The 18335-nt window shown below is 38.0% G+C and overlaps 1 protein-coding gene across 2 annotated transcripts in view; it reads left to right on the forward strand.

Annotated features, from left to right (window-relative positions):
* The window catches only part of nectin1a (nectin cell adhesion molecule 1a), a 37745-nt gene that overhangs the window by 13662 nt on the left and 5748 nt on the right, over nucleotides 1–18335 (forward strand). Inside the window, exons 2-6 of one of the 2 annotated variants that reach the window (XM_053648948.1) lie at nucleotides 9319–9690; nucleotides 10607–10906; nucleotides 11057–11174; nucleotides 13872–14023; nucleotides 15734–17277. In XM_053648948.1, coding sequence (XP_053504923.1) covers nucleotides 9319–9690; nucleotides 10607–10906; nucleotides 11057–11174; nucleotides 13872–14023; nucleotides 15734–16224 — 1433 coding nt within the window. In that variant the 3' untranslated portion in view covers nucleotides 16225–17277. Of the gene's footprint in view, nucleotides 1–9318; nucleotides 9691–10606; nucleotides 10907–11056; nucleotides 11175–13871; nucleotides 14024–15733; nucleotides 17278–18335 lie in introns of those variants that run through there. The other variant, XM_053648949.1, reaches the window with a different exon arrangement.

An 18335-nucleotide genomic window follows, 5' to 3' on the forward strand; every position in this document is an offset into this window, starting at 1 on the left:
GAAAATATTCAATGACATGAAGTGGAATTACTGGTACTGCCCTGAATTTAATCCATTATTTGTCAATACCATCATGTCCTGATATGTTTTATTCCTCTTACAGCACAGCAATTAATCAACGCTAACAAGTTTTTTTGTTGTTTACTGAAGAACACACCAATTTTTTCCTTTTATAGTTACATTTACGGCATTTGGCAGATACCCTTATCCAGAATGACTTACATTTCTCCCTTTTTTTTGTACAACTGAGAAGTTGAGGGTTAAGGGTTGCTCAAGGGCCCAGCAGTGGCAGCTTGGCAGTGCTGGGATTTTGAACTCACGGCCTTCTGATCTACTGATCCAACGTCATAAACTTTTAATGTTGTGACATGTCCACGAAACAAGATCGTTCCTGTATTCACAGCTATGAACATTGGTTTCCTCACCAGCCTCTCATTTATCTCTCTTGTGAAGTTAATAAGTCAAAGACACAACTTGACATGTTACAGAGAAATCGTAAAAGCACAAACCCCTCACAAACTTAAACTTACAGGTGAAACTTACACCGAAATTGAAGACTCCTTACAAAAAAGGTTTTCTTACAGAAAACTTCACCATCACATGCCCACCATAGTCCATGGGAATTAGCTGTTACTATAGAAACAACGTTATTGAAATTAGCACATTAATATAAGCCTGTGATTAGAATTACAGCCGTCACTATTGTCCGAGCCGCTGTTACAGAAAAGGAATCCATATCTTCTGATCAAACGCAGTTGAAATTTCCACAGCAATTATATAATGATATAAATATACATAGATAACTTGGAAAGAATGTGTTATCCAACTGACATACACGCTATGGCATGTCACAACAAGATGACGAGGCAGAGACCTGAGACAGAAACACAGCACCGAGGTTTGAGGATCCTCTAGCAATAAAAGTTTGCCTGTCATCTCCTGCTGCCACTGATTGGATCAACTTCAGATTCAAAATAGACACTGTACAATGTAATAGAGGGGGTTTTGGTTAACACTGCCAACTTTGCTTTATTCCGAACATTTATCACATTTTCATTTATTCATCTGGCAGACAGCTTCCAAGTGGGGGAGATTCCAATCCAAGCACAGCGCAGTTAAGGATCTTGCTCAGGGGCCCAACAGTGGCTTTTTTCTCAGAACAGGGATTTGAACTAAACTTTCTGTCAATGGGTTCACAACTTGAACTGCTGAGCTAGCATGGAAGAAGATACAAGTATGTATGGGTGTAACTCAATGCCACTATCTGTACCTGTATCTGTATCAGTACTCCGATTTAAACCCAAAATGGGTGTATAGTGGTAGCTTGTTGTTTGTTATTAATGAAATACAAACCCTACCACTATGTTCCTGGAAGCACTAAAAAAAAAAAACCCAACCCACAAAAGCCCAGAAGAAGAAATGCCAGCATTGACAGCATGATGTGAGAATTCTCACTCTGACAATTCCTCAATCTCAGCTACATCACTCCAGTGCCAAACTAGTTTTATCTAGAGACGTGAGCCGGGCTGTATTTTCTAAGCAATGTAGTTGGTCCTATTTCCCCAATATATACAAACTAGAAGCCTAATTGAAACCACTGCCACCCTGACCAGGCAGTTACTAAGGATGCTGTAAATGCATCATGCAGCACTGTGCACTCATGTAAAACATTTGTGGGCACTGTTTGTCTCGCAAGCTTCGTATCTGATCACTCCTGCTCTCATGACATTTTGTTGAGTCCTGCGGATCCCAGTCTCAACGCACACCTCAAGACTCAATGCTCAGGATCACGCACACCTCAAGTTTCAACCAGATGTAGTATTAACCTTCCTGGCAAGCTTTTTCTGTCAAGAATTGGAATCCACTTATTAGCATCTGCATTTGTTTCTGTTTATTATCAACATTCTGTTTATTATTAACATTATCTGTTCAATCTCTAGGATCTCCTCAGTCACAAAGTCATATTATTATCAGCTTTGATTAATAGGAACAGGTTTTTATCATTATTTTTATTTTATAGTCCATTTCTAACACTGAATACGATTTGCAGTGGTGCAATGCATTATCACCTGTAATTTGGGACATGATAGTCGTGCTGTGTTCATGTCATTTTCTCTTATTATATAATACGTCCAGTGTTTATCTGGACTGGTCCTAAAATGTAGAGAGCTGCGTGTCTTTATGCTTGACATAAAAGATAAACTGAGCGGTTCGGACAGAGACCACGCCTGCTTCCGAGACAGCCTTCACTTCTTATTAGCCCATGTCCTCAGGACCTTGACATCCGTCTTGCAAAGCACAGTCTTGCCTAGACCCTGCTAGACCATCAAGACAAAACATCTGGCAAATATATTGCTTCCTCTTGAAAATTAGTTCAGGGTTTTATTTTTCTAAAATGTTTTCACATGGAATTGTGAAACATTATGGAACTGGTTCATAGTTTTCAATCATAATAATTTATTATCTAATGATATTCATGTTTATAAGGGTTCTTGGATAATGAAATATTAAATCAGTCTAATAGCACTTGACCATCAAAACATTTTTATGATAAAAGAAAGAAAAGGCCAATAAAAGAGCATAATGGTAGAAGGAGAATATATAGGAAATAAAAATGTACTGGAAATTCAGTAGGGAATATTATGTGAACCAGACAGCATCCCAGGCTGAGAAAAAAAAGGGACTCTCTTAAATTACACAAATAAACCATATCTCCTACCATCCATTCAACAATAATCATACATCTAGGACCATATTATTTGCATTGTAATAGGACAATAGTTGCCTCTTTGCTGACTAACTAAATGACTAAAGAGGTCACACTGAACCTCAAGTAAACCTAAAACACGAAAGCCATGAATATTTTTAAGAACATAATTTGTGTCCTTAGACCCAGACACTGAAGGCACCTCTGGTTGATAATAGACACATTTCGGTCAACCGAGGCCTCTTAAATGTGTTGACAGTACAAAATGGATGTTTTTCTTAAAATACAAATTCAACAGTAATCATAAACTTTAGAGTCAAGGAGAGATTCTAACACTTTTATCAGTGTTGAAATGTTGGCTCAGTGGGTGAGCATGAGTGCATGAGTCTCACACAGTTATTTTGTCTGTGTTATTACACGTTACAGACCAGTGGTTGTCTTTAATGGGTTGTGAGCAGGGACAGAGTGGGTCACAGGTGTGGTGTGCTTCTCCATCAAACTTTTTTATTACTTTTAGATTACAGATCTTTCAGCAGTGGACTTTCATTTTTAAAGGCAACTGCCATTTCCGTCTAACAGCTTGTGTCTAGGTGCTGTATTAAATTAAGCAGAAAAACACTAATTTGCCACAGTGCAACAATGGGGATCCAGAGGCAGAAAGGGGATCCATGTGCAGACGTTTAATTTCAGTTTCAATTTCAAAATATAAACAGAATCCAAGAATCAAGGTGGAAAACAGGAAAAATGGTTAAAAAAAAAACAAAACAACAACAAACAAACCCATCAAGATGTATAGCAGAAAATCAGAGGGCAATCCAAAAGACAAAAAAACAAACAAAATAAAACAGGCTCAGATCAAAATGGAGGCAATACAGAAATAAACAACTTAGGCTGCGTCTACATACTGCTCGGCCGTTGATGCAGTACGTACTAATCAGTATAAGTGGTAAGCATGAATACAATCGGGACGTACTACGCGGCGCAGATTCTGACAGCACTTCTGTGCCAGTCCTGTTGCCTTATGGGATAGCGCGGTATCCACAGTGTCCAGTGGTTCCATACTGCAGAGTCGAGGCAGAAGCAGTAGGTCACCTGGGTATTTCTCGCCTACTGTTTTATGAATACTGAGAATTCAAACGTTCTTCTCCTGTGGCATATTGCTTTTGATCTATGTGTAGTAGGGTAGTAGAGATATTCGGACGCAGCCTTAGATAATACGCAGTAGAATTTATTGGCAAGGCTTCGCAATAACTGAAAGATTATATTATATTATATTATATTATTTTATATTATATTATATTATATTATATTTGAAATGCAGGGCGTAGAAATGTCCTGAGTCTCACTTGCATTGTTTTTTTTGTAAATTTTTTTTCATAACTCATTCATCTTCAGTGACTGCTTTATCATGGTCATGGTCATGGTCACAGTAGATCCAGAGGCTATCCTGGAAATATTAGAAAGAAAGGTGGGAATACACACAAGATGGGGTGCCAGTCCATCATGGAGCACCGTACAAACACACCCACACCTAGGGGAAATTTAGCAATTTTTGGTAGCTGGGTGGAAGGTTCCAGAAGAAGTTCCCAGTTCCCAGAAGAAACCTACACAGAAACCTTCTAGTTCCCGGAAGAAACCTACACAGACACGAAGAGAACATGCAAAACTCTACAGTAGGGCTGCAACTAATGATTCTTTTCATAATCGAGTAATAGGATTATTATTATTATTTTCTCTTGATTAATTGGATTGGGGGTGGGGCAAACTTTCAGTACCATTTTCCCGTTTATTTAAAATAAAATCCACAAACTGTGGAACTATGTTACAAATATAAACACTCTTAAAAACTTATAAAATTATAAAACTTTACATGAACACAACTGTTTGTCCAATTATAATAAACGACAGAACTTACACTGCAAGCGCGCAAATACAGCATACAATGACAATAAACTGGAATTAAACTAAATCTTTTAAGCAACTCGCACCAGTTTCCCCTGTGTCTTGCACACAGTGGAGCATGTTGGATATAAACATGTTTGTGCTTGTGCATCACTGTCGTGCTTCTGTGCTACACAAGCTCTGCTTTATAAGTTTACAGGTTACAGTCTTCTTCACGGTGTTTGATATAAAATGCTCCCCTGCCTTACGCCTTCGTCTGATGTTGGCTGAGTTCATGTTGGGTATAAAAGGTAGTGTTGATATAAACAGTAAACAAGAAATTTATTTTTGTTGACTCTGGGTATTCTGCTAAAGCTAGCGGTGTTGCATTATGTGCGTTTGACGTCATGCTCCATCGACTGGGAAATGGCTTATACTTCCGGTTAGTAAAAAAAAAAAAAACGTGCTAGTGTTTCATTTGAGATGATATTACCTTTCTAAAATTCACACACTAGATGGTAGAGTACATAGTGCATAGTGTAAGTGTATAGTATGTCATTTGGGACACAACTTTAGTATTTACTCTCAGATGCGTGTTTTCGGAACAGAAGTAAAGTAGTGAGTAAACGCAACCCGTGCCACGTGCAGACCAACTAATTGATAATGGGATTCTTTGACAACGATTTTCATAATCGATTATTGACGATTTTACCGATTAGTTGTTGCAGCACTAATATACATTTTTTAAATCCTGCATTCTGACAGGACCCTGTGGTTGCTCTGGTGGCCTAAGCTATTGTTTATTCCACTAACAGATAGAAATGCTCCCTGCTCTCTCAGTTCCCACTAAAAGAACAAATATACAATGAATAAAGTATAGTTAGATTTTTGAGTTCTCAGAGGAAACGAAACACCCAGAAGTGGTTCAGTTTGGTGGTCAGGAATCTGTATATTCATCCAGTGAGAAGGGGATAAAATATGAGGTGTGCTGAGAGGTTATGTAGACATCAGGGTACCCAGTGCTGCCATGAGCTACAGTAGAGGAGCACAGCAGTACACAAGTGATTAATACTGACTGGCTAAATATAACCTGGAGGTGTTGCTACAATGTCAAAGATCAAACCAAAAAAAGCACCATGTTAGAAGGATTGCCTTGTGTTTTTCCTCCTTCCTGTCCCTGCTCAGCTCCCAGCTTCAGCTGTGTGCATTCATGAGGCTTTATAAGGATGGATTTGCTCCTGCCTAAAGTAACTGTTCCTTTGTGAATAAAAATATTTGTTTGAATCTCAACATATCTTAAAAGAAGAGTTTGGCCAAAAAGGAAATTTAAACAATGTTCCCTTTACCCCAAATGTGGTCTGTCAGCCAAGACATCTGCCAAGTTTGGCAGCTCAAGGTCTTCATTTTTTCCTTTTACACTGGAGCCACAAAGCTAATTATGCTAACAAGTAAGGCACTAGTTTAGAATCATTCAAAAGACATTTAACTGTGAAATGCACAAGTGGATTCAAACAAATCACCTTTGAGATGGGTGCCTGCATCAACTTGCTTTTCTTGCTAGCATAATGCGTCTTGTAGCTTCAGTGTTAAAAAAGCAAACATGTCTTGATTGAATGATTCTGAGGTAAAAAGTTATGTACATTTCATTTTTGGCCAGACTGCTAGTTCCTTTAACTCTTAGAAGTATCAGATATATATATATATATATATATATATATATATATATATATGATCATGTTATAAGTTCTCTCTCTTTTTTTTCTTACTCATTGCTCATAGGCACAGGGATTGAAATTTCAGATTTAAAACTTTCAGTATATCAAGAAGAAACTTGTAAGAAAAGAGATTCATGTCTGATTTTCATGAAAGGCACAAAGATTTTGAACATGGTTATACCTGCCCAGGGTGGCCAGTGCCAGCCAGCATGTAGCATGGCCACCCCTGGAGTAAAGCAGGAACGAGCAAGTTTAGCTTGCTATTCCTGGGCTCCATTGACCACAAAGAACAAACACATGAGTAAAAACTGCAAGCATAACAATATTCATTATTTGGAGGTATAATATTGAATTTCTTCAGTTTATTATTAGCTACCATTAGCTATTGATATTGAATTCTTAACATTAGCGTATATTATAATAAGTAGCCTAATGATATGTTAGCTATGACTTTTGAGTAGCTTACTAGATGACAAATGTGGCTTAGATGTGTGCTTTTTATGTCCGATGGGGATCCTACTTAGGTCATACACAGATGGGGTAGCCACATGATGTCATTTTCTATGGATGTGGATTAGTATTTTGCTCCACCCTAAATTGCCACACCATTGTAAAAGGTCTTTGAAACAACTGAAACAAGAAATTCAGGAGGAGAGGTGAGGGTTTTTTTGTTTTGTTTTTTAAATGTCTGTAATATAATTATCTACTGTCAAATAAACAATACATCTCCAACTTACTTCCATAATTGTTTAAAGTGATTTATAGTATAGTGTATATATATGTATGAATTTATAAATATATATATGAATGCCTTTTTTATTGTTTTTGCCTGCTTTTACACAGCTGTCAGATTTATAGCTGAAGGATATGATGGATTTACCCCATGTATTTGAGGTAGAGTTTTTTGGTGCTAAAAAAAGGTAAAATGTAATGTTTAAGAAAACAACTAAACTAACGATCATGCAATGGTTCTTTAAAGTTTACTCCGGATGCTGATCCAGAGAAGCTTTCAGTATGCCAGTTTCTGGCTTGCGAGTATAATGTTATAATTGGTCTTTGAGTTTAGCTGCATTGTGTTTACGGACTATAAAGTTGTTTGTAATGTCTCAGGTATTAGTGCGGCAGCATGCCAAGGTCAAAGGGCTGATTGTCCTCATCCATGCAATTGGACGTCAGCCTGGACCTTAATATCCTTATTGAGTGCTGTAATCTGCTGTTGTAGCCAATGCACTCAGGTCTATGTTCATCAGCTCTTTCCTGAATTTGTGTTCACTTAATAATAGCCATCGACCCTGCTAAGGCAAACCCGCACCCCCACTGTCTACTCTAATGTAGGGCAGGCTCTCTCTCTCTAAATGCCTGCATCATTTAACTGCTCATTTAGTTAGTAGCCCTCATGTTAATCTCTTTTTTTTTCCTTTTCAAAAAGGCCCTGTATCACCAAGAGATTCAATATTATTAAATGCCTGTCCTGGATATCAAATAGTCCTGAGAGTTATTTAAGGATATTATTTGGATGTAGATGTTGAAGATTGTTCATCTATATGATATCTAGTCACCCAATTCTATTACTTGAGTGACATTTGAATTATTCAATTGAAATTACTATTCTTCCCCGATGCTTAAGCTTTATAGTGCGGCAAGGACTCTGTCTCATCTGTCCGTTGGTGTCGAGTTCTACCTGTTCTTCTTTTCTATTTTTGAGGAGTAGAAAAGAAAGAACTTGAATGAATGGATTAGTTTTTATCATGCCTTTGTGTTTTTTTTTCTACAAAACAGCGATACTCTTTAACTTGATCTCATTTGCAGCATTATTTATATAAATTATTTTATAACTGTACTCTATGTTGAGTGTCAGCAAATTGGTTGAGTCATAGCTTTATTTTTGCCAATAATTGTAATAATATGGCACCATTTCAAGACCTTGGTGAAAGAACTATTTAGGGAAACTGTTACAAAACTGCTTTAAAAATGTAATGTATAATGTTTAGTTAATACTACAATACATTTGGCAATGATTGTCATGATGTTGCACTTTCCAAGCTGTGTCTAGGATTTGGAACAGCATATTTTCAGTTTAGGCATTGAGCTGGTTTTGCCTTGCAGACCTGGCAACCCTGATGTGGATCATTATGTTGCTGGAAGTTGTGGAACTTTCTGCATCCTGTGATCTGTCTTAACACCATTCATCAAACCCCTGACTTGTGTAATTGTTGGGAAATGATAGTGTTGGCTTTATTTCTTTGTGTATGTTCATGAAAAAATAAGATGAGAATCTTTTTTGACAGATGACCTCCACTCTTCAAACGCTCCAAGTCACAAAAAAAGAAATGCTGACTTGAAATAAAAAGGCTTTCGTTCAGTTTGTCAGCCCTTAAGGCAGAGAAATGATGCATAGTATACTGACTTAATATTTCCAACTCTAAAAGGATTTTTAATTAAAAAAGAAAGAAAGAAAGAACGAAAGAGCAATCTAATGTAATGGTTACATAAGACTTTTCTGCAATACAATACAGCCTTGTTTGTAGTTGCATGTTGGGTTGGCCACTATGTTGCAATCCTTTTCTTATCCAACATTGGCTTTAGGACACACACAAATACAATCACATACTGTACGTAAACCACAGAGTCAACGCTTTACTGCAGCTTACTTTCAGTGTCTTACTGCAACCAGACCGCTTAAACCTTACTATTTTTAGACACACTTTCTCAGATGAATGGGATTCTCAGGGATATCCATGTCCTGCATATAAAGATTATAATGGCTATCCGAGGGATAAAATGATGTTAGTATTGCCAGTAATTGAGCATATTATCACATATCTGTAGAAGGATATAATTAATGACTTTGAACGTTCGACCATGAAACTTATGAAGCGCCACATAAACTGAGACTAATAATAAATGGATCTTAAAAAATAAACCTGTGAAAACCTGTGAAAGTAAGCATTTTTTGGACATGTTAGAATGTCGGAATGTAGCAAATCTTCTTTTCATTTTTATCTTATTTCTCAGGCACCAGTGGTCAAACTGTTCACACGGACAGTGACCGGTCAGGCTATGTGGGCACTCAGGTGGAGCTGCGTTGTAATTTTGCCAACAGTAAACCACCAGTGAAGATCTCCCAGGTCACCTGGCAGAAATCTGTCAATGGAACCAAGCAGAATGTGGCCATCGCCAATCCAGCTCTGGGTGTGTCTGTGCTACCAGTATTTAAAGACCGGGTGAAGTTCAAGAACCCAGCGGTTCGCCAAAGAACACCCTCACTGGAAGACACGACTATCGTCTTCAATAACCTGAAACTGTCCGATGAGGCGACGTACATCTGCGAATACACCACCTTTCCTGCGGGCAACAGGGAGAGCATGGTCAATCTCACCGTTTATGGTATGTTAAAGCACATTCTATGAGAAACTATGAGAAAGATACCACAAATTAAATCACTAAAATTAAATTTGGCATCTGGGTACAGTTGAATCAGTCATGGAGGGAAGAGATCTTTTTCTTGATCATTGCCATTATATATTTTGTATTATTTTGGGTGGGTAAGATGGACCTAAGTATTATAATGAATACTTATTATTTTTTTTATGCCAACCACTAACCAGGGTAAAGTCAGATTTAATTAGAGTTAATGGAAGACCCGTGTGCTAAACACATTGGCATTTTCTTGGTAAAGATCCAATGGTTTAGTTCAGCCAAGGATACATGTTTGAGCTGGTGAACTGAGTTCAAGATGTGGTGTTCAAATTTGGAACAACATACAGTTTCTTGGCTCCATTTGCCTTATTGGGGAGTACAGAGCCAAGATTCCAGTGGAAACAGTTTTTTTTTTCCTGGAAACTTTGCAGCAATCATGTGTAGAAAAAAGTAATCAACTTGCTGTGTGTAATTCTTCAATTCAATCAAATTTTTATTTATATAGCATTTTTAACAATATACAGTGTCACAAAGCTGATTTATAGAAATCCAAACGTAAACTTGGATCTCTAATGAGCAAGCCAGAAGTGACAAAGGGAAGGAAAAACTCTGAGTTGACATGAGATGAATGACATGAAGAAATCTTGAGAGGACGCAGGCTCAAAAGAAAGTGGGGTTATAACTCATTACAGTATACAGATGTCGAAGTGTAAAGTCAAACAGTACTAAGTGTGTTGAAAGGATGTTCAGTATGAGCAGATTTTGAATTAGAGTCCTGGAATGAGTACAGGACAGTCTTTAAGTTTACAGCAACAGTTCTCAGGTACAAAATCTACAGTATCCAGGTGAAATTGACGAACGCTGTATAATTTCTATCCCGCAGCTCGACCGATGGTCCAGATGAGTCTGTCGACACCCACCATAGTGGCAGGATCAAAAGATATGAAAATGACCGTAGCAACATGTGTCTCAGCCAACGGGAAGCCCCCTGCTGTGATCACATGGGACACTGAGTTAGACGGTGAAGCAAACACTGAGGAGATCAGGAACCCTGATGGGACTATAACAGTGCGCAGTGACTACATCCTGACACCCAGTCGAGAAGCACATGAGCAGCGACTTACCTGCATCTCCACCTACAATAACGATCAGCAAACCGACAACGTTGTTCTCAAAGTACAGTGTAAGCAGACATTCTGCATTTCCCTGAGGAACAAAAAGACCATGTACCTCCACAAACGCATGTTTCTCAAGGTTTATATCTTTAACATATATATTTTTTAATTAGATAAATGCTCTGATAATGTGTCTGTTTTGTCTCTTTTGTGCACAGATGAGCCGGAGGTGAGCATTGAGGGCTTTGATGGAAACTGGTATATAAATCGAGAAAATGTTCAGCTAACTTGCGTGGCCGATGCTAATCCAGCCGTTTCTTCATTTCAGTGGAGATAGTAAGTACACCACATTGCTTGACAGAGCCCTGGAAACAGTACAACAATATGGGTATATATGCAGTTGAGTGCTAAAGTTTGCATGCCCTTGGGACAAAATAAATGTGTTGGGTTTCACAGATGTTGCTTTGTAACAAAATGGTAATAAAATGGTTGAGTTGCATATGTTAAGATACCAATAGTTAAAAAAAAATCAGTAATGTTTTTTCAGAAATCTGCATCTTTTTTTTGTATCCTTAGATCCATTTTTGGACCCTCTCCCCAGTTGTAATTCTTCCTGACATCTCAGGTCTAATTCTGCCAAACCGCTTGGCTATTGATTTTTTCTTACAATATTTCTTCTGCTTTCTTTAGATCAGGTCTGCAGACCAAGAAGATCATGTTGAAATGTATTTCATTTTGATTTTTCCACTATTTTTCTATAAAAATTTCCTTCCTTGTTCCCTTCTGTTGTTGGGCAGTGATAGCTCAGTGCTTAAGGTGTTGGTCTTAGCACTGCCAAGCTGCCATTGTTGGGCCCTTGAGCAAGGCCCTTAACCTTAATTGCGCAGATGTATGAGTGAGATAAATGTAAGTCACTCTGGATAAGGGAGTCTACAAAATACCATAAACGTAAATGATTTGTTACCCAGAAATCATGGGGGGTGCAAACTTTCGCACTATGGAACGGTATATTCCACACTGGTTTCTTGAGCATTAAATTCAGCCTCAGCTTAATAAAATGTGTTTTTAAAAGTGGAATTGTGTGAAAAAGTGAGTTGCGTGACAACAGTGTGACAAGAGTGAAAAAATGCCCTAATATGCAAATACAGACTATGAAATACCAAACGGTATGAAATATGTACAATCTTCAGTGTGTTTACAAATTTTGTTGAACTGAAATGTAGGGGGCGGGGCGGTGGAGGTGTTGTTTGATTTAAGTGACTTAAAAGATTTTCAAAGTTGATTTTATATGACAGTGCCCTGTGATGCATTGCCACCCTGTCCAGGGTGTCCCCCGCCTTGTGCCCCGAGTCCCCTGGGATGTGCTCCAGGTTCCCTGCGACCCTGTGTAGGATAAGCGATACAGAAAATGGATGGATGGATGGATTTTATATGACAGTGCTGTTAAACTCTCAACTCTCGATTAATGTCCTATAACAGCAGCTCTGACTGTAGTTCTGGCTTGTTCTAATACGTTATCATTTCTATAACAGCAACTCATTCACAAGAACGTATAATAAACGGATTACAAACATGTTGTTATGTAAGAAAAACGTATAGCCTGACTGTTGATATGAAGAAGCTTTCTATAAAGTGACATTCATGTAACAGTCATGGAAGCCGTCTCCAGCTTTAGCCCTTTTTAATGTTCAGTCAATTTGCTGCCACAGAGGACTTAGAGTTTTCTGGACAAAGGGACTTTTTGTGGCTTCTTGGTAACATGACAAGTCACATTTTTGACTTATTAACTTGAAGATAGGGGGACATGGTGGCTTAGTGGTTTGCCTCGCACCCTTGGGGTTGGGGATTCGAATCCCATCTCCGGCCTATGAGCGCAGAGATTACCTGATTGACATTTCCAAATTGTCCATAGTGTGTGAACATGTGTGTGATTGTGCCTTGTGATGGGTTAGCGTCCAGAGTGTCCCCTGACCTCTGTCCTGAGTTCCCTGGGATAGGCTCTAGGTCCCCGACAGTCCTGTATAGAATAAGGGGTATGGATAATGGATGGATGGAACTTCAAGACTATATTTGCTATAATGCAATTGATAGCAGAAACTAATTTCTCTTGGAGACAATATTGGGTTCTACAACATGAAATGTATCTATAAGTGGTTAAAAAAGGATTATGTGTTTTTCATTACTAAATAAAAAAATTATTATTGGCTGTGGTATAAGACAAATTAAACACGGATTGTGCTCTGATAGGAAAAATGATCCACTACGGGGTGGTAATATTGAGGCATCATGTCGCATCACACCACCCTGTTGTTGATGTTTCCTATAACACCACACCCCATTATTCCTTACATAATCAGCAGTTGTGTTATTTTAAGTCTTTATGAGTATTTTTTTGGCTTATCCATCTGTCAGTCCGTCCGTCCATCCGAGATTCTCGTTAGCGCAATATCTCAAGAAGAAGTGGTTGCACGTTTGTAGGATTTATATGGAATTATCTCTGTAACCACTAGATGAACTGATTTGATTTTGGAATTGATCCAAACAGGGTTAAAGTCACAGCAAGGTCATATGTCTGAAATAGTTTTTCTTCAATAGCTTCCTTTCTGTTTGTCATACAGAGGTGTGACATACATGTTTATGTTCAGGAACTCAACATCCATTTATTATTTATTTATTTTTGGATAGCTACAGTTTTTTAATTGGTTTGTCTGTGTGTCTGTCCATGCATCCATTGGAGATTCTCGTTAGTGTGATATCTCAAGAACGAGTGGTTGAATGTTTATACGGAATTATCATTGTAACCTGATTTGATTTTGGAATTGATCCAAACAGGGTCAAGGTCACGGCAAGGTCAAATGTCTGATAACTTTTCTTCAATAGCTTCCTTCCATATTTTAAGTGTATTTTAATGGTATTTCTAGCATTGCATTAGAAACAAGGACTAGAGGACTGGAGGAAACATCTCTGTCGAATTTTATATGGGTGTTTATAACACTGTTTTCATCCTGTTTTACCTTTTTTTTGTCCTCATAGTCTGAATGGCTCCATGCCAAATACAGCTGAGCAACGTGAGGAGACACTAATCTTTAAGGGTCCTGTGACCTATGAGATGGCGGGGACGTACATGTGCGATGCCACCAACAGTATCGGTACAGGTTCGGCATCAGTCGAGGTGATTATAACAGGTAAGGGCTGGAATTTAAAGCTCAGAATGTAAAAGTGCTCATCATGCATGTTTTATGTGAGAATGCTATTGCCAGTGTATTGGACTGCCTCTGAAACATCACCATTATATAAGCCTTTCTTAGTCGTGATGATTTTTTGGAATAGAATCTCATCCTTTTCTGGTTCATCTCAATGTTCTTCGAGCTGCATGTTTTGTGTGTGTTTGATGCTTGATGTGATCTATGTATAAAGCTCATAGAAATCTTGTAACAAGACTGAAATACTGCATGATGTCTGATTTATGGCCGTACTCGCTTGCTCGTGGTAATGGATTGTCATGTTCTGTCAAAATTGGTCTATTATAAAGATGCATTGATGCTTGCTTCTGTGTGTCTGCTGCATGCTTGGATCTCTTCTCCTGAGTGACAGTGCTCAAGTTATTAAAACACCCCTTCTGAAAAAAACCAATAGGAAACCCTCATAGAATTTGTAATGATTTTAATGGGAATTGTATTGGTTTTATGGGAAACTGTATTGGTCCCTGTGGGTCTTTACTGATAATTTGTTGGCTTCTTTTGACACCGTGTTATGTCTAGTGGATACCATTAAGGACCAATAATGGTAATGGGTTTAATGGGTTTTTTCAGACGGGATTGTCATCCACTTTCCCTCATTTACCTTCCTTTTCATCATTTTATTCAAAGCTGCTGCATGTAGGATTTTAATTTGTTGTTTAAAATGAAAGAAAAAAAAACGAGTCACGGGAGAAAAAAATAGTGGAAATTTTCATACACGTGCCCAATGTTATCAAGCTAGACGGCTATCATTAGTTACAGTCTTTAGCTAAAAGACAGGGTGGAGAACACAAATCAAATCAAATGACAAAGAATCAGATAATAGCAGTACACACCTCGGAATTGACTAAGTTATTTGTTTCTTTACTCTGTCTTTGAGCTAGCTAGGTAGTTACTTCACCAGCCAGTTTGCGATCATCTGCTTTTGATACGCACGAATCACAACATGGCCCTGCACAAACAGACCAGAAATCAGACTGGAGATAGTTTCTTCTTTAAAAAGAGCTTTTGTTTTAACTAACTAGCTAACATTAGCTGGATTAATATTAGCTTACATGGGCCTCAGAGCTACATCCAGAAGTGTGATAAAGGACAGCAGGAAAAGTGCACTATGAGAGCCCAACAACGATTGGTTTCAGCAAGCTAGCTAACATTAGAAACATATCTTGCTATGCTAGTTTCTTGCTGTCTTCTGATCCCAAAGAATGAGCACAATTAAACAGCAAAGTCATGGATCAAGTCAGAAATACACAAACAGAGCACGGGGAAATAAAAAACAAAAACAGTCAACAGAGGGAATTAGCCAGCTAATTGTAGCATGTTAACCAAAACACAAGCTCTTGATGAAGACATTTCTCTTTAATGACAGTGGACAATTAAATTGCGACCCAAACTGCATAAATGGTATGTCAGCACAACAATGGAGTCATTATTAAAAAGCTATTTAAAGTATTTGGTTTGGGACACAGCCTTTAATTTGTATTGACTTGTAATTGCTTCAATCTATGCTATCAGAAATCTCCCATCTAAAAAAACCTATTTAAGATTTAAAATACCAAAACATACATCCAGCAGCTTTAACTATGTGAAGTCAGGCTGTTAGAGGAATTAGAGAAAGCCTTTATACCCTCTTCCCTTCCATCTCTCCTTACCCAGAGTCCCCTAGCTCTACACATGCTGAGCAACAGCGAGCAGGCGCTGCTATTGGTGGAGCGGTTGTGTGTGGTACAGTGCTGCTGGCAGCCATTGTTTTGTTGGTGGTCTTCTTTCATCGGCAAAGGCGCAAGTTTAAAGGAGATTACAGCACCAAAAAACAGGTCCTGGCCAACGGCTTTGGCAAAGCTAGTGACCTATCGTCGTGCCCCTCTCTGCCTCAGAGCCTGACCTATCCCGAAGACCTGAACTATCCTGAGGATGAGAAGAAACCCGAACTTTATGGAGGCCCCAGTTTCTTAGGTGAAAGTGTTCAGGAGTTCCATAATCATCCTCCCAACAGGATGGAGAGCTACAGTCCAGTGGAGGACAACAGGTTGAGGTATAATGAACAGAGCTACAGGGAAGGCTATGGGTCTGAAGTGGAAGTCTCGGTGGATATGGTTCCTCAAAAGGATGGTTCTGTCATCTCTAAAGAGGAGTGGTATGTGTGAAAAGAAAATGAGGGAAAAAAAATCTTTGTATATAAAGTCATCTACGTGCCATTGTTAGAATTCCGTCCCGACTTACATGCTAGAAAATAGAGCTTAAAATCCAAATAAATATGGGTCAGCTTTATATTAATCGCTGGTGTTGGAATGCAGTCCAGAATAATGAGCATTTTACAAGCATTCACTGGTCCTATTTCTGATTTGTTATACATTTGTCAGGTAAATTATACCACAGTGCTTGTAAACTCTCGTTCCTGACTGGCCTGAAGGTGTTTAATGTTCTGTAACAGCAGCTCTGACAGTACCGTAATTCCAGCTACGAGGAAAATCATTATGTGTTAGTTCTACTATGTTATTGTTTCTATGGTAAAAACTAAGTCACAGGGGCTTTTACATCAAACACGCCACATAATCTAAGTCTAATAAATAATTTTTTTAAGTGTTAATTAACAAAGTAAAACATTTATTAATATGGCAAAGCTTTCGATAAGCAGATGTCTATTTAACATTTTTGGAAGGAGGCTCCAGTGTCGCTTTGCAACAGTCTGTAATTTTTAAGCTGCCTTTTGTCATTAGCAAGCTGCTTTGTTATTATTAACTTTAAGAGAAAGTGAAGAAGCGACAGTTTATAGCTGCTATAACATAAGTGATAACAGGAATTAGCTTGTTTTCCATATGTTCAATATGCACACCATTAAATGTAACTATAAACAGATCAAAAGTATAATTGCTGCGGTATAAGGATAAAACACTACAGGATGTGCTGTTATAGAAAAAAAGGAATCAATTTCAGGCTGGTAACAGTAACTGTTGTGATTTGTTCCTTACTTTGACCCCTTTTTTTGGATGATGTCATAATTCATTGTCAGCACTTAATAGAGCAGATAATGGCAGATAAAAGAGCAGATTTGTTAGATTATATATATATATATATATAAAAATGAACAGCATGTTGTGGTGGGGATCTTTCACACCCTGCACAGCAGATATTCTCACACCTGACCTTGGCTTTATCAGGACATGGTCACAGAGTGAGACAGTTGGAATGTGTAAAGTCAGTGAAGTCTAAACATCTAGTGATGGCAAGAAAAAAGGTCACAGCATCTCACGCACATACCGAACGGGTTCAGACATTTCAGAAACATTCAGACATTTTGCAGGCACTTTATTTACTGTGAAAATTTTGCACTGTCGCTGTTAGTGTTGTACTTTATTGATACGTTGCTATCATACTAGATATTGTAGATTAAGAAAATAAATGAGAATAAGAGAGTAAAGTGTAAAATTTCACATCAAAAAGTGTCAACAGACACTAAAATCAAGGACATAAAAGAAAAAGCAGTTTATTAAAATCAAACCAAACATGGAGCAAGTTTGCATGCACAAACACAAAACATTTTGTGACTGATTGATTTCTATTCAGTCCCTCCAGGAATTTGCGATTAACACAAAATCAAGCAAACTCTGCAATATTCAGAAGAGCTTGCAATTTTTCAAAATAACTACAGATTTTCTGCAGATTTGAGCCAAGACGTGTCATGTGATGTCATCACAACATGCATTCAGTCAAAGCCCTCTTCAATTCACGTGCGTTGAACATGAGTACAGCTAAAAGTTCTCATTTTTGGCCATGTTTTGCAGGCCATGCACAACAGTTTTGTGCAAATGCAATTTCGCCAATTCAAGCAGTTTTCTGCAAAAACGCACAAAAAACTCTGCAAATTACATCGCAAATTTATTTAAAAATAATAATAATAAAAAAATTCTGCAAAATCCTGTATGGACTGCATGATAAACTGTGATAAGGCAAAACACGTGGATTGGTACTTGGCATTTCCATTGTTACTTTCCTAACAAGCAGGGCTTCACGATGGTTCACCAAACAGTTGATATTTTTGTCAGATATTATGAAGTGAGATGATCAGATGCTCGAAGCACAAAATAAAAATGAAACAGATTACAATGTGTGATTTTTGCTTAGATAAATACTGCAATAACTTTCGCCATACAGTTCCTTCATGTGTGATTGCCAGTAACATAAGTCAAATAGGTTGTGTCAAACATACAAAATGAACACCAGGAAATAAATATATTTCTAATCACAAGTTCACATC

The sequence above is a fragment of the Ictalurus furcatus genome, chromosome 18 (genome assembly GCF_023375685.1).
Source record: "Ictalurus furcatus strain D&B chromosome 18, Billie_1.0, whole genome shotgun sequence".
Lineage (NCBI taxonomy): Eukaryota > Metazoa > Chordata > Actinopteri > Siluriformes > Ictaluridae > Ictalurus > Ictalurus furcatus.